The sequence below is a fragment of the Sorex araneus genome, chromosome 4 (genome assembly GCF_027595985.1).
Source record: "Sorex araneus isolate mSorAra2 chromosome 4, mSorAra2.pri, whole genome shotgun sequence".
In the NCBI taxonomy this organism is placed as follows: Eukaryota; Metazoa; Chordata; class Mammalia; order Eulipotyphla; family Soricidae; genus Sorex; species Sorex araneus.
The window spans coordinates 77,212,445-77,226,519 of NC_073305.1; the positions used below are offsets into that span (position 1 = coordinate 77,212,445).

The 14,075-nt window shown below is 56.0% G+C and overlaps 1 protein-coding gene across 4 annotated transcripts; it reads left to right on the top strand.

Moving 5' to 3' along the window:
* The first annotated feature begins 104 nt into the window (after window positions 1-104).
* On the top strand, window positions 105-14,048 carry LOC101544245 (kelch domain-containing protein 3). Of its 4 annotated transcripts, XM_055134404.1 has the most exons (15): window positions 105-256; window positions 1,971-2,182; window positions 2,330-2,506; window positions 2,635-2,750; window positions 2,921-2,992; window positions 3,109-3,322; window positions 3,404-3,490; window positions 3,634-3,742; window positions 3,862-3,935; window positions 11,185-11,326; window positions 11,407-11,473; window positions 11,615-11,719; window positions 12,748-12,822; window positions 12,923-13,040; window positions 13,348-14,048. In XM_055134404.1, exons 2-15 carry the CDS (start codon window positions 2,029-2,031, stop codon window positions 13,485-13,487), a joined length of 1,650 nt encoding a protein of 549 aa, XP_054990379.1. In that variant the 5' UTR covers window positions 105-256; window positions 1,971-2,028; the 3' UTR covers window positions 13,488-14,048. The 4 variants fall into 4 exon arrangements, with proteins under 4 accessions (XP_054990379.1, XP_004605865.1, XP_054990377.1 ...); XM_055134402.1 differs by lacking the exons at window positions 11,185-11,326; window positions 11,407-11,473; window positions 11,615-11,719; ... (1 more) ...; window positions 12,923-13,040; window positions 13,348-14,048 and adding exons at window positions 1,764-1,847; window positions 4,229-4,307; window positions 5,816-6,759 and having other exon boundaries at window positions 120-256; XM_004605808.2 differs by lacking the exons at window positions 11,185-11,326; window positions 11,407-11,473; window positions 11,615-11,719; ... (1 more) ...; window positions 12,923-13,040; window positions 13,348-14,048 and adding exons at window positions 4,229-4,307; window positions 5,816-6,759 and having other exon boundaries at window positions 110-256.
* Window positions 14,049-14,075: the final 27 nt, after the last annotated feature.

The following is a 14,075-nucleotide window of genomic DNA, read 5'->3' on the forward strand; positions in this document are numbered from 1 at the left end:
AATATCAAGCAGCAAAAAAGAACCCCCCTTTCTGCGGGCCCTCTCCCGCCCCGCCCCTTTTCCTCCTTGGACTACCAGTCCCGGCAGGCGCCGCGGCCCGGGCCCCGACTGCGCGTGCGCAGACAGCGGCCGCCGGAAGGACCCAGCCTAGCTGTGTTTATCTCGTTGGACCCTGGAGCCGTCGGTTGGCGCGCAACGGGTTCTAGGCTGCAGGCAGCGCGAGGACCCGCGGCCCCGCCCCGGCCCGGCCTGGCAGGTAGTCCGAGACGGGCTGAAGGACGAGGAAAAGTGGAGGGTCTGGGGACGCCCTATCCGGGAGTCAAGCCGTGGGGGAGGGGCCCGAGCGATGAGGTGGGGGTGGGGAGGGGTCTCGGGGGAGGATGGGGAGCGGGGCCGGGGCGCGACCCCGCGGCGGGCCGGGCTGCCGGGGAGCGGGGCGGCGGCCGGCGGGCGCTCGCTGACGGGAGAGGGCGGGGGGCGGGCAGGACCCGCGGGACGCCGGCCTGCCGCCGGGGGTCGGTGACGCTGCAGCTCGCCTGGCGGAGCGCGAGCGACCGCACCCTCCGGAGCGTCCCCTCCGGAGCGTCCCCTCCGGGCACGGCCGCCCCGGGGGATGGAAGATGGCCCCGGGGCCGGCCGCCCCGAATGCGGCAGTGATGGAGCGGCGCGGGGGCGGGGGGGGGCGAGGAGGAGCGGCGCCGCGGCGCCCCCTCCGGCGTGCGCCCACGTGGTTTCGGCGCCGGGCTGGGCTTCGGGCCCCTGCGCCCAGCCGGGGGACGGAGCGGGGTCGGCGCCCCCCCCTCCGCCCCCGGCCCCGCGGCCCCGCAGCCCCGCAGCCCCGCAGCCCTGCGCTCTGCTGCGCCGTCGCCGCGGGGTTTCCTGCCGGCGCTATTTTGGGCCAGCGGGTGGCTGGTGTGAGCCGGCGCCCGCTGAAGGCGCCTGCTCTTCCTTGCAAGAGCTCCTCCTTCCTTGAGTCGCCTCCAAGCCCGAGATCCCACCTGGCTGTGCCAGGGTTGCCCGGCAGGTGCGTGGCAGGAGATGAGCTTGGCCAGGACCTCCCGCTCGACCCCTCCTCAGTTCTCTCGGGCCGCCCTTTGCTTTTCGGTGACCGGAGCCTCTCACCCGCCCGAACACGTTTCTTGCTGCCCTGCTTGTCGGGGCGCTCCGGTCTGTCTCTCCCGGTGTCAGGTGTCGGGAGGGGAGAGGGGAGAGGAGCCCGGGAGGCGGCAGGTGCTCTGCGGCAGGGGGAGCGCCCCTCCCGCCCGCACATACCTTCCTGCTTAAGTTCCTGGTTCTGGCAGCACACCAGGCACAACTGTCAAAGGAACTCCGCGTGCCTTTGAGAGCCCCTGACTGACCCCGGTGGCCGCCGCTCGGCTTGCTAGGACCTTCCCGTGAGGGGCTTACCTCTCCCATCCCCCCCACCCCCGTGGTGCCCCGAGGTTCCCTGACCTAGATGGCACGTCCAGCCTGTGCCGGTCTGCTCCGAGAGCTGCGCCTCTCTGCTCGGGAGCGCGGGTGCCAGCTTTCAATGGACCGTCTGGGGCCGGTTATTAATAGCTCCGGAGTATTTTGAGATCCCTTCCCTCCCCTTAAAGAGCACAGGGAATTCTTCGAGAGGTGGCACGGGCAGAGCCGAGCCGAGGTGGACCAGGGCAGACTCCTGGGCTGCAGAGGGGCTCAAGGGCCTCAAGACGGGTGACAGACAAAGGGTCTGGGGGGCGCCAACTTTCTTGAGGCCTTAATCAGTTCTTTCTGAGCAGGCGGTCAGGTCAGAGAGGCCCCACCCCATGCTGCTGGAGACTGCCTGCCAGCCCCAGCTTCCTGACCTCGGGAGCTCCCCCAGGGTAGGCCAGCCACCTGAGCCGTGGGAGGGCCCCCAGGGTGACACTGGAAGGCACGCCCTGCCAGATGCCTTCTGAGCGTGGCCAGTGCATTCTCGGAGAAGCCCTCGGCTCTTCTGTGTGCAGGTAGCAGAGGCAGCCGGCCGTGCCGGGGGGGCATGTTGCTGTGACCAGTGGCCAGGGGATGTTACGGTGGACAGTGCACCTGGAGGGCGGGCCCCGCAGGGTGAACCATGCTGCTGTGGCCGTGGGACACCGGGTCTACTCCTTCGGGGGTTACTGCTCAGGAGAGGACTATGAGACACTGCGGCAGATTGACGTGCACATTTTCAATGCAGGTTTGTGGCGGCTGAATGAGGTTTGATGAGGGTTCCTGCAGCCAGAGAGGTGGGGGGTGGGGGGGCATGCGGAATGGAGATCTGACTTGGGAGAAGGTGGGCAGCCTGGAGGGAGGACCCGAGGGCTGAGCCTCGCTGTGCCCACAGTGTCCTTGCGTTGGACAAAGCTGCCCCCAGTGAGACCCGCCATCCGCGGGCAGGCTCCCGTGGTACCCTACATGCGCTATGGACACTCGACCGTCCTGGTTGATGACACGGTCTTCCTTTGGGGAGGACGGAATGATACTGAAGGCGCGTGCAATGTGCTCTATGCCTTTGACGTCAGTGAGTATGGGTCTCCCAGAGCATCATGGGGCGGGGGGGAAACGCCGCTGACAGCCCTGGGAAAAGAGCGCCCCAGAAAGTAGGAGAGAGTGTCAAAGGTTGCTGATCGGGCGTTCTCTCATGTCCAGATACTCACAAATGGTCCACACCCCGAGTGTCAGGCACAATTCCTGGAGCCCGGGACGGGCACTCAGCTTGTGTCCTGGGCAAGATCATGTACATTTTTGGGGGCTATGAGCAGCTGGTAAGTCTGGGGTGAAGCTTAGGAGAAAGAGAGGGAGGGAAGCTGGGTGTGGTGGGATGTGAGGCTCTGCTTTGGAACCAGGGGAGTGGTGGAGAGGCCTATAGTGGGGCTGTCAATGGTACTCTCTTGTATTCCTAACTTCACTTCCTTTCCCTCGCACCCGCACCCAGGCGGACTGCTTTTCCAATGACATCCACAAGCTGGATACCAGCACCATGACCTGGACCCTCATCTGTACCAAGGTCTGCTCGGTTCTTCCTTCTCCCCGACACCCACGAGAGATTTGGCGAGCACTGATTCCCCTCCCACACCCCCCGCTGCCACCCTGACCCCCTCTCCCTGTCTGTGTCCTGTCCAGGGCAACCCTGCACGCTGGCGGGACTTCCACTCCGCCACCATGCTGGGCAACCACATGTATGTCTTTGGGGGCCGCGCTGACCGCTTTGGGCCCTTCCATTCCAACAACGAGATTTACTGCAACCGCATCCGAGTCTTTGACACCAAGACCGAGGCCTGGCTGGACTGTCCGCACACTCTAGTGCTGCCTGAGGGCCGCCGGAGCCACTCGGCCTGTAAGTGTCCGTGGGGGTGTCTCCAGAGTGCCGCCTCCTCCCCTTCTCGCACCCCTCACATTCTCTTCTCTCTTCTTTCAGTTGGCTACAATGGGGAGCTGTACATTTTTGGTGGTTATAATGCAAGGCTGAACCGTCACTTCCATGACCTCTGGAAATTTAACCCTGGTAAAGAGCACTGGCTTAGGGAGGAGTGACGGGCCATTTGGGGGGAGGAAAAGAAGAATTAAGTTTGAGTGGGTGCCGGATGGATGGTAGAGAGGCTCTCCGGATTAGGTAGCTGTTAAATCTCCATATAAACTTCTTTTTAGTATCCTTTACCTGGAAAAAGATTGAACCGAAGGGGAAGGGGCCTTGTCCCCGTCGACGCCAGTGCTGCTGTATTGTTGGTGACAAGATTGTCCTCTTTGGGGGTACCAGGTACAGAGGAAAGAGGTGGGGAGGCCACAGGGAAGGAGCCAGGTGTGGAGCCTGCAGGGGAGGGAATGAGAGGAAGGGTCTTATAGGTAGTCTTACCACCTTTGTCTCTGTCTCTACAGTCCATCTCCCGAGGAGGGCCTGGGAGATGAATTTGACCTCATAGATCATTCTGACTTACACATTTTGGACTTTAGTGAGTATGCTTCTTCCCAAAGCCACCAGGGTCCCTGCCTTTGTGTGGCGACATTCAAGACAACTTTTTTTTTTTTTTTTTTGCTTTTTGGGTCACACCTGGCGATGCACAGGGTTTACTCCTGGCTCTGCACTCAGGAATTACCCCTGGCCGTGCTCAGGGGACCATATGGGATGCTGGGATTTGAACCCGGGTCGGCTGCGTGCAAGGCAAACGCCCTACCCGCTGTGCTATCTCTCCAGCCCCTCAAGACAACTTTTAACTTCTTTCCCTCTCCCCCCACTTCTTCACAGGCCCTAGTCTGAAGACGCTGTGCAAACTGGCGGTGATTCAGTATAACCTGGACCAGTCCTGTTTGCCCCATGACATCAGGTAGAGGTGGGGGTTGGAAGGAGGGTTTGGTTGGCAGCACAGCCCTGACCTGATTAGCTTGGCCTTGGTCTGGAGGAGATAGAAAGTTTTGTTCTACTGGAGATGTAGTGGTGAGAGAAAACTGTTAGCTGGGTAAATTATGTGAAGAAGAAAATCTGCTTTTTAAAGCAAGCACACAAGGTACCGCTTCCTGAAACCAGAGCCTGTACATTGATTGGTGTTAACATGTAGAGAAAATGTTAGGACTCGCAGCAGGGTAAAACAAGTTTAGTGCCCTCTGGATCACATTCATTCCAGGATTAAAGGCCGGCCTTCCTACCTCCTTCCCTTTGAACTCTCTTCTTAGGCCCAGATGAAACACTGAAAGCTAGTTATGAGTATTACTGCACCCTTCTGGGTCATTCTGCCACCCTTTCTTCCACTTAATTCGTGTTTGCTAAAGGTCTATCTGTTAGTATTTGGTGATAGAGTGTACATGCCAGAGTGTTAGTACAGCGGGTAGGGCACTGGCCTTGCACATGGCCAACCCAGTGTGAGCCCCAGCACCCTTTATGGTTCTCTGAGCACTGCCAGGAGTAAGCCCTGAGCATGGCCAGTGTAGTCCAAAAACAGAATGTACAAGGTTATACTGGTGGATCACAGACTGGCCCAAGATTGACACATGTGCGAGCTCCTGAAAGACCAGGTATGACGTAGTGAGGGTCTTGGCATAAGGAGATACTTGGTAAGTCTTTGTAGGAAGAAAAAATTTTCAAAACGAGAGATTTAATTTTCACATGGGATGAGGTGGGGGTAAGGCCTCAGGAGAGCTCGATCACATTCTTACAAGGATAGGAGATCTGAAGAGAATACAGCAGGTGAGGTGCTTGCCTTGCAGGTGGCTGACCAGGATTTGATAGAGTGCCCCAAGCCCACCTGGAGTGAACCCTGAGCACAGATGGGTGTGGTCCACAAGCCCAAAAGCAAAACAAACACAAACACTAGGAATTGAGGGCTGGAGATACAGATCAGCAGTAGAAGCATTTGCCTTGAACATGTGAGGCTTTTGTACATGTGTTCTCTTAGCTTGCCATCAAGAAAATGGGGTATATAGGGGGTGGTTGGAGTGGTAATTGGGAGCAAAATCAGTGTTCTTGGTAAGCTGAGGAAGTGCAGTTGCTTGGTTGAAACTAAGCAGAGGAGGAGAGGGAGGCTGGGAAGCTTACCAAGGTGTGTACACAGATGCTTTCCTCCAGGTGTTGGGCACAAGAGTACATTCAGGGATAAACAGGAAGTTTACATGAGCTTGTAGGCGGAACTGGAGGAGTGGGTGCTGGATGATCAGCGGCGGATGAGACCTGACTCATGAAAGCTACTCCTGGCCAAAGGAGGCGGCTATGGGTGGTTGGGCTTCAGGAAGTCGATGGAACTAGTGGGCTTATAACCCTTGGCACAGCAGTTAGCAGTTCTGGGTTTGAGGGTGGACCTCCCGGTTCATCCTCTCTACCTGTCATTGTTGGCCCTTCCAGGTGGGAGCTGAATGCCATGACCACCAACAGCAATATCAGTCGCCCCATCGTGTCCTCCCATGGATAGGAGGAAATGTTGCTGCCTCCCCTCTCAAGCCTGCTGTTGTCTTCACTGCCCCCTGCCCATCTCTCACCTGCCTGTCCCCTTGGACCCTGGACTTGATATACCTCCATGTGGAGTTGTTGGACTAGAGGTGTTTTTTTTTTTTTTTCCGTGCTGTGAACTCAGTTGGGGAGCTGTAGGGGGGAGGGTTAGGTCCCTCTCCCTTGGGCCGAGGGCCCCTTCCCCTTGGTGCTCTGTCCCATCCACCTCCCTCTAACTGCTCCTGGACTTCTGCTCTGCCCCAAGTCAGCCAGGCCCCCGCTAGGAAGCGAAGAGAAGGGGAGAAGCCAGCAGTGTCAGTCCCGGGAGCTTCCCTCACTCCTACTCCCCTCCCATCCCCCCCACCCCCCTGCTTGAGCCATGAGACGTGATTGGGAACTGAGAGAAGTTAACAGCTGTTGGCATGAAACCACCTTCTCCCTGACCCGGGAGGCAGGACCAGCAGATAATTTCACCCTTCTTGGAGCTGCTGCTGTACTCTGAAGCGCTCAGCCAGCCCAGATTTTATAAAAATGAATTAAAAACCCCAACGTGTGGTCTGTTTTTGCGCAATACCACCACGGGGATGGCAGGAGATCCAGGGCACCCTGCTTGCCTTCGCCATCCCTAATTCTCCCGAGTATTGGCCCCAACGAAGCCCAGGGTTTGGTGCGCGGCACCCCCTGAAGTAAGCATAAGTAAGCATGGGGGTACCAGAGACAGCGCAGAGGTTAAGGCCCTTGCTTTGCATGCGGTGACCCCGGTATATCCCCAGGACCACTGCCGGGTGTGGCTCCAGTACTTCCCCCTCCTCAAATAAAATGTCTTAAAAATAAAAGTATGGACTCAAAACCAAGTGTGACCCGTGGCTCGAGCCCAGTTTCTCTTGCGCGAAGCTCTGCGCCCCTAGGGACGTAGCGGCGCGGACCGGCGCGCCCAACCCCCACTGGCTCTGGACGCGCCGGACCCCGCCCGCTGGGCTGCCGGAAGGGGCGTGGCGTGGTGCCGGAAGGGGCGGCGATTCAGGGCGGAAGAGGCGCCGCGGGAGCCCGATGCCGAGAGCAGGTGGTCGCGTGGGGGCGGCCGCCGCGACTCGGCGCGGCGTGAGCGGCCGCGGGGGCGGCGATGGGCACCCGGAGCTGCGGACGGACGAGGGTATGGGCACGGGGCGCGCGCGTCCGAGGGAGGGAGGGCGCCGCCGGGGTCTCGGCCGCGCTTCCGGTGCGCGGCGTGGCCGGCGTCCAGGGCGGGGGCTGCGCGCCCCCCTCCCACCGGCGCTCTGACGGGAGTCCGGGGCTGCGTGGCTCGCGGAGGGCACTTGGCCTCGCGTGCCTGAAGCCACAGAAGAGGAAGCGAACCGAGGGCTCGTTCCTTGGCCAGCCAGAGTCAGGGGCCAAGCGACCGCACAGCCCTTCGGGCGCCTGCCCCCAGCGGCCCGCCCGCTTCCGTCCTCAGGGTCCCCTAAGGCCCCGGGGTCAGCCAGGAGAGATCCCCGAGCGCCGCCCTGCGGGGTCCAGAGCAGAAAGACAAAGCTTGGAATTTTGTTTTAAAAGGGTTGGTTGATGTTACAGTATCATAACTCGAGTGTTTGCTTTAGGGCGTAGTGGGGCCACACTGGTTTTGCTCAGGGCTTTTGACTGTGCTCAAGGATCACTCCTGGTAGTGTTCCCCGGAGCATAGGCAGTGCCAGCGATGGAACTGAGGTCACCTTCATGACGAGTGCTGTACTTTCTCTGGTCTAAATTTCTAATTATTTTTATTTATGTATTTATTTATTTTTGCTTTTTTTGGACGGGGGGTTACTCCTGGCTCTGCACTCAGAAATTACCCTGGCCGTGCTCAGGGGACCATATTAGATTCTGGAAATCAAACCGGGTCGGCTGCATGCGAGGCAGATGCCCTACCCACTATGCTATCACTCCAGCCCCGATTCCTAATTATTTTTGTATATTTGTTTTGATTCTAGGAATTGAACCTGGACCTCCAGCATACAGAGCTTTGAGCTCTCTCTCTAGCCCTATTAATGTTTTTTAAAAAATTTTATTAGGACAAGCGATTTACAAAGTTTATCATTTTACAGTTGTTTTCAGGCACACAGTGTTTCAGGCACACAACACCAGTCCCACCACCAATGTCCCCAGGTTCCCTCCAACCCCACCCCACCTCCTTGGCAAGCATGTAACAAACTTTCAATGCTTCTTACAAAACTGCTTTCAAGAGGGGCTGGAGAGATAGCACAGCGGGTAGGGCGTTTGCCTTGCATGCGGCAGACCCGGGTTCAAATCCCAGCATCCCATATGGTCCCCTGAGCACGGCCGGGGGTGGTTCCAGGAGTAACCCCTGTGCATCACCAGATGTGACCCAAAAAGCAAAAAAAAAAAACAAAAAAACAAAACAAAACTGGTTTCAAGATTATAAATTCCCTAAGCTGTTGCCTGTCCCTGAACCTCTGTATAGTCCTTCACATCTGAATGATGATCTAGCTGGATATAGTGTTCTTGGTGAGGTGTGCATTTCATTGAGTTTCTGTACAGTACCCCTCCATCGTAGAGTCTCATTTAATAGACCTGCTGTACGTATTATGGGCTTGCATTCCTTTGTATGTAAGTTCTTTTTTTGATCTTGCTGCTTTCAGTATCCTGCTCTATCTTTGGATTTTGTTGTTTTGAGTATATTGTGTCTTTGAGTTTTCCTACTTGTTTTTTTTTCTCCCCTCAGCATTGTTTGGTGGATACTCAAATGTTACTGTTGACTCTGCACTCAGGAATCACACTTGGTGGTGATCAGGAACTGTATGGGATGCTGGGGATCGAACCCAGATCAGCCATGTGCAAAGCAAACGCCCTCCCTGATTCTTTTATTTTTGTTTCTTCATCACACTTGCCTGCCTTTTCTTTAGGGACTCCAGTGATTCTTAGATTGTCTGTCTACACACCCATAGTCCTCTGGTATGCTGTTCATTTTTCAGACTATTTTCCACCTTCTGCTGTTTCTTAGCAGTTTCCTTCTCATCTTGGGGCTCCTTGATGTTTTTGCTCAGCTGCTGTTATTCTGCTCTTTAGAGCTTCTATTGAGATGTTTTGTTTTGTTATTTTGGGGCCACACCCGGCAATACTCAGGGGTTGTTCCTGAATCTGCACTCAGGAATTACTCTTGGCAGTGCTGGGGACCTTATGGGATGCCGGGGATTAAACCTGGGTCGGCTGCGTGTAAGGCAGTGCCCCCATTATTTCTTTTATTTTTGTTTTGCTTTTTTGGGTCACACCCAGCGATGCTCAGGAGTTACTCCTGGCTTTGCACTCAGGAATTACTCCTGGCCGTGCTTGGGGGACCATATGGGATGCCGGGGATCGAACCTGGGTCGGGCCGCGTGCAAGGCAAACGCCCTACCCGCTATGCTATCGCTCCTCCGCGCCCCCCCCCCATTGTTTCTTAAACATCCTCATCATGGGGTTACTAAAGTCTGGAGGATTTACTGAATGGGTTGGTAGAGTTTGTCTCCAGTGGTATTTCACTCATTGATCTTGGTGGGCTTCTGTGTGTCTTCCCCGTTGGTTTTCAAGTGTTCTTGCTGTGCTGGCAATAAGTCTTTGTAGCTAGACCCACTGGAAGATGCTGAGGGATTAAGTAAAGATTGCTGTCTTTCTCCTCAGCCCGTCTTCACCAAATGACATGAAGCATAACTGTGAAGTGTGTCATTTGTTGAATAGATCTGTCATGTGACCGAGTACGCATCCAGATGCTTCAGAAGTTGTGGTGTCGGCCCTTAATATTTGGTACAGGTCAGGAGTGGAGGCTACTAGGATATAGCAGGAAGGGAGGGGGCTCTGCCTCCCGGTCGAAGTGGGCCCAGTGATGGCGGCCAGAGCCTGTTATGCCTGGAGTGGCCGAACAGCCAGCAGGAGGTTCTCATCTGTTGTAAACAGAAGACAAGGGCTATGGAGAGAGACCATGGTGGGGGGGGGGGGTGGTGAGTGCGCCTCAAGGCTCACTCCTGGTTCTGCACTTACTATTCATTCCTGGCAGGCTGGGGAACCGCATGGGGTGCTGGAGATTGAACCTGGTTTGGCCACGTGTATGGCAAGAGCCTTCCCTACTGCTGTACTGTGGCTCCAGCCCCAGGGTTTGTAATTTTTAATGGGTATTCAATGGTGACCCCAGTGACTCAGTGGCATTTGAACAATGCTTTGTGAATTAGGCAAGGGAGCCCACACAAAGTATCTGGAGGACATGTTCCAAAGACAACATTCCAGTGTGAAGTAACTGAGGCAGGAACATCCTAGGTGGGCGGCTAACTGGGCAGAGTGAGGTTAGTAGATGAAATTAGACCATGCAGGTACAGGTCAGCTGCCAGAAGGTGGTATCTCCGTCCATTCAAAAACTTCAGCTTTTTGCTAGCCAGATGGAAACCACTGGGGACCTTGGAGTTGGGGAGCAACTTGAATTTGGTGTGCAAACCAGATGTGCATTTTAGATACTTCTCGGGCTGAGTTGGGCACACAGCTGTGAGATGAGTAGTGAGCTTGGTAGTTGTAAGACCAGTTAGGACACGAGAGGTGCCAAGGCTGTGAACCAGAAAGCTGGCAGTGAAAACAAATCAATAGTGTTTCTTGGACTGGAGCGATAAGCAAAATGAGCAGGATACTTGCCTTGTATGCAACTAACCTAGGTTTGATCCCTGGCACCACATATGGTTCCCTGAACAATGGTGTGACCTTGGTGGCCCCGGCACCAGCTGGTGGAAGCCCAGAGCTTTTAGGCGCACACAGTTGGAACAAGTATCACTGGGAGTTGCCCCTGGTTCTCCTGAATGCTGTTTGGAGGATCTCCCCCCAAAAAAAACAGCAGATCTACCAGTGAAGACGGTGAAAAAAAGGAAGGGCTTGGGGCTAAAGCGATAGCACAGCGGGTAGGGCGTTTGCCTTACACGCGGCCAAGCTGGGTTCGATTCCCAGCATCCTATATTGTCTCCTGAGCACTGAGTGCAAAGCCAGGAGTAACCCCTGAGCATCACGGGGTGTAACCCAAAAAGCAAAAAAAAAAAGGGGGGGGCTTTCTGGTTCCATGGCTGATCTTACATTCATGCCTACCTTAGCACAGGGACATATCAGGAGTCAGCTGGAATCTTGAGGAAGCTAGGCAGTTGTGTCGCCCCAGTCCAGCTAGGCTGCTGGGGACACGGGTGATCTCATAGGAATACTGGAAACGGTCAGTTCCCCAAGCGAGAAGGGCCTGATGTCTTGCTGCAGCAGAAGACCCTGAGTGTGTCTCCCCTTTTCCACTGCAGACTCATCGCACTTGTCATTTGAGGAGCTGTTGGAATTGCAGAAACAAGTGGGCACAAAGGCAGCTCAGCATGTGCCATCTGGAAGCAGCACGAAGAAGCAAGGTTCTCGGCCACCTGCACAAGGCCTGGCGGACAAGCACCGGTGAGGCTCAGGCCCTGCTTCTCGGGCGCAAAGCCTTTAGCCAGACGGACATCTCAGCCTCACCCTGAATGTCTCCACAGGCCCCTGGAGATGTCAGCCAAGGTGCGGGTGCCATTCTTGCGGCAAGTGGTGCCTGTCAGTAAAAAGGTGAGGAAGCTCTTTCTCAGTGAAGGATGACTGAGCAGCCCTCTGACAGGAAGGGTGATGGAGCAGCTCTCTGATATGGAGGGTGACTGAGCCCTTCTCTTACGTGAAGGGTGACTGAGCAGTTCTTTGTTCTCTCCAAAGGTAGCTCGTGACCCCCGCTTTGATGATCTGTCAGGAGAGTATAATCCTGAGGTGTTTGACAAAACATACCAATTCCTTGATGACATCCGTGCGAAGGAGAAACAGGTGTGCTGCCTGATGTGGCTCCAGGGCAGGAGAGGGGGTGCTCCGGGACTCAGAAACCATGGTGATATAATTAAAAAAAAAAAAGTTTGGGGGCCGGAGCGCTAGCACGGCATGTAGGGCATTTGCCTTGCACGCGGCCGACCTGGGTTCGATCCCCGGCATCCCATATGGTCCCCCAAGCACTGCCAGAAGCAATTCCTGAGTGCAAAGCCAGGAGTAACCCCTGAGCATCGCTGGGTGTGACCCAAAAAGCAAAAAAAAAAAAATACAAAAAACAAAAAAAAGTTTGGCTGAGGAAACAGTGGTAGGCAATTTAATTTAACTCTCCCTAATTTAGTTCTATGTTTTTGTTTGGGGGCTGTTGGGGGCTGTTACCTGGTGATTTTTAGGGGCTGTTATGTTTGGGGGTCACTCCCACATGTACTTGGGGAACCATGTGGAGCTAAAGATCGAAGCTGGGACTCAAACCCTTTGAGCTATCTCCTGGCCCCTAATTCAGTTGGGGTAGAGGGTTTGGAGGTGGTGGCGGGTGGGGCCATACCTGGCAGTACTTTGCCTGGTTCTGTGCTTGTGGTACCATATATGAGGTGCCAGGTATTGGACCCAGGTTGGCTGCATGAAAGGCCAAGCATCCTTCCCTCTGTTCTATCTCTCCTGCCCCCTAATTCAGTGGGCTTGCTGTTGTTTTAGGGCCACACTGGTAGTGCTCAAGGGTTACTCCCAGCTCCTTGCCCAGGAGCCATACTGAGGATTCCAGGGATTGAACCCAGGCCCCCTCCCTGCAGAGCGAGCATGCTGGTCCGAGTGCCGTCTTGGGCCTCCCCCAGCTTCATGCTCGTGTCTTAAGAACTGGTGTGGCTCTCGGCAGAGTACGTGCCTGTGTTGGCCTCCTGCTAGAAAGAGACGCTTTATTTCCTAGTGTCATTGAGTTGATATGTGCGTGAATGTTCTCAGAATGGCACTGGGCACACAGTCTCAGGCCGTGGCACTCAGAGCATTAACCATCCTCTTCATTTCCTGCCATGAAGCTTGTGAAAAAGCAGCTAAAGAAGCAGCGCAACGGGGAGGAACGTGAGAAACTGCAGCAGCTACTCCAGCGAATGGTGAGTGGGGCTCAGCCATGCGGGGAGCAGCTCCGGGTGGGAGGCGGGTCTGGCGCTCTGCTCCTTACCCCTCGGGTCCCTTGGTCTCCCCGCTTCTCAGGAGCAGCAGGAACTGGCCCAGCAGGAACGCAAGCGGCAGCAGGAGTTACACCTGGCCCTAAAGCAGGAGCGGCGGGCTCAGGCCCAGCAGGGCCATCGGCCGTATTTCTTGAAGAAATGTGAGTGGGGAACAAACGCTGTGGGCTGGGACTGGGCCCGGGAGCTCTTGGGGGAGAACGAGCACTAGATCCTGTGTTAACTCGGAGGAAGGTAGAGATCGCTGAAAGGGGCTGTCTGTCACTGTTCCTGGTGCCCAGAGCCCTGCTGAGCAGAGGAATCTGCATCTCCCCTACCGTCCCCTGGAATGCTCGCTTGTTCTCACACATGGGGGAACGTGGGCAGGGGCCGTGTGGGCCTGTGTGAGGCCCCAGGGAGAGGGTGTGAGGGCTCGGCCTCCCCTGCTTACCGGCCCTCTCCCTCCTCTAGCTGAGCAGCGCCAGTTAGTCCTCGCTGAGAAGTTCAAGGAGCTGAAACGCAGCAAGAAGCTTGAGAGTTTCTTGAGTCGAAAGAGGCGGCGGAATGCAGTCAAGGACCGGCGACATCTCCCTTTGAGCAAGGAACACTAAAGCCTGTCCTCAGCTCTGCTGCCGGGTGTGGTGGGGCACACAGATGGAACAGGGTTGAGTGGGTGAGAGAAGACTCCCCAGGCGTGTGCCACTCAGGAACAGGCACTCAGCCATCCGTCTGTCCTCTGGGTCACCATGGCCTTCTGTCCTCGTCCTCAATTGCCTCAGAGTGTGGTGGTACAGAAAGGGGCCCCCGAGCACGACCTAGAGGCCAGTGAATGGCCTAAAGTCTGCCAGTGGCTTCCCACGGCCAGGACCTGATGTAGGAGCCAACTCACGAACGTTCTTGTCGTTCATCTTGTCGTTCTGCTTTGGAGGGATGGGGGGTGCAAAGTTGCTCTTTTTAGCAAGTCACCTGTGTGACTGTAGGAGTCTCCTCTCACCACTCCCTCCTACTTGGCCCAAAGACGGCAGCAAGTCTGCCGCATTGTTGGGGAGATGATGCAGAGCGCTGGACCACTTGCTTTGTGTGCAGGAGCCCCACGATTGAGCCCCAGCACTATTTGTTCCCCAGGAAACCAAAAAGTAAAAATAAAAGTAAAGGGATGCCCAGTCTTAGAACTGCTTTCCTTTTGGTTTTGAATGTGA

Coding starts and splice junctions, on each gene's coding strand:
- LOC101544245 (XM_055134404.1), top strand. CDS start 2,029: ATGTTACGGTGGACAGTGCACCTGGAGGGCGGGCCCCGCAGGGTGAAC. Junction 3,491..3,633: donor CCTCTGGAAATTTAACCCTG/GTAAAGAGCACT, acceptor ACTTCTTTTTAG/TATCCTTTACCTGGAAAAAG. Junction 11,474..11,614: donor TGGTGCCTGTCAGTAAAAAG/GTGAGGAAGCTC, acceptor TTCTCTCCAAAG/GTAGCTCGTGACCCCCGCTT.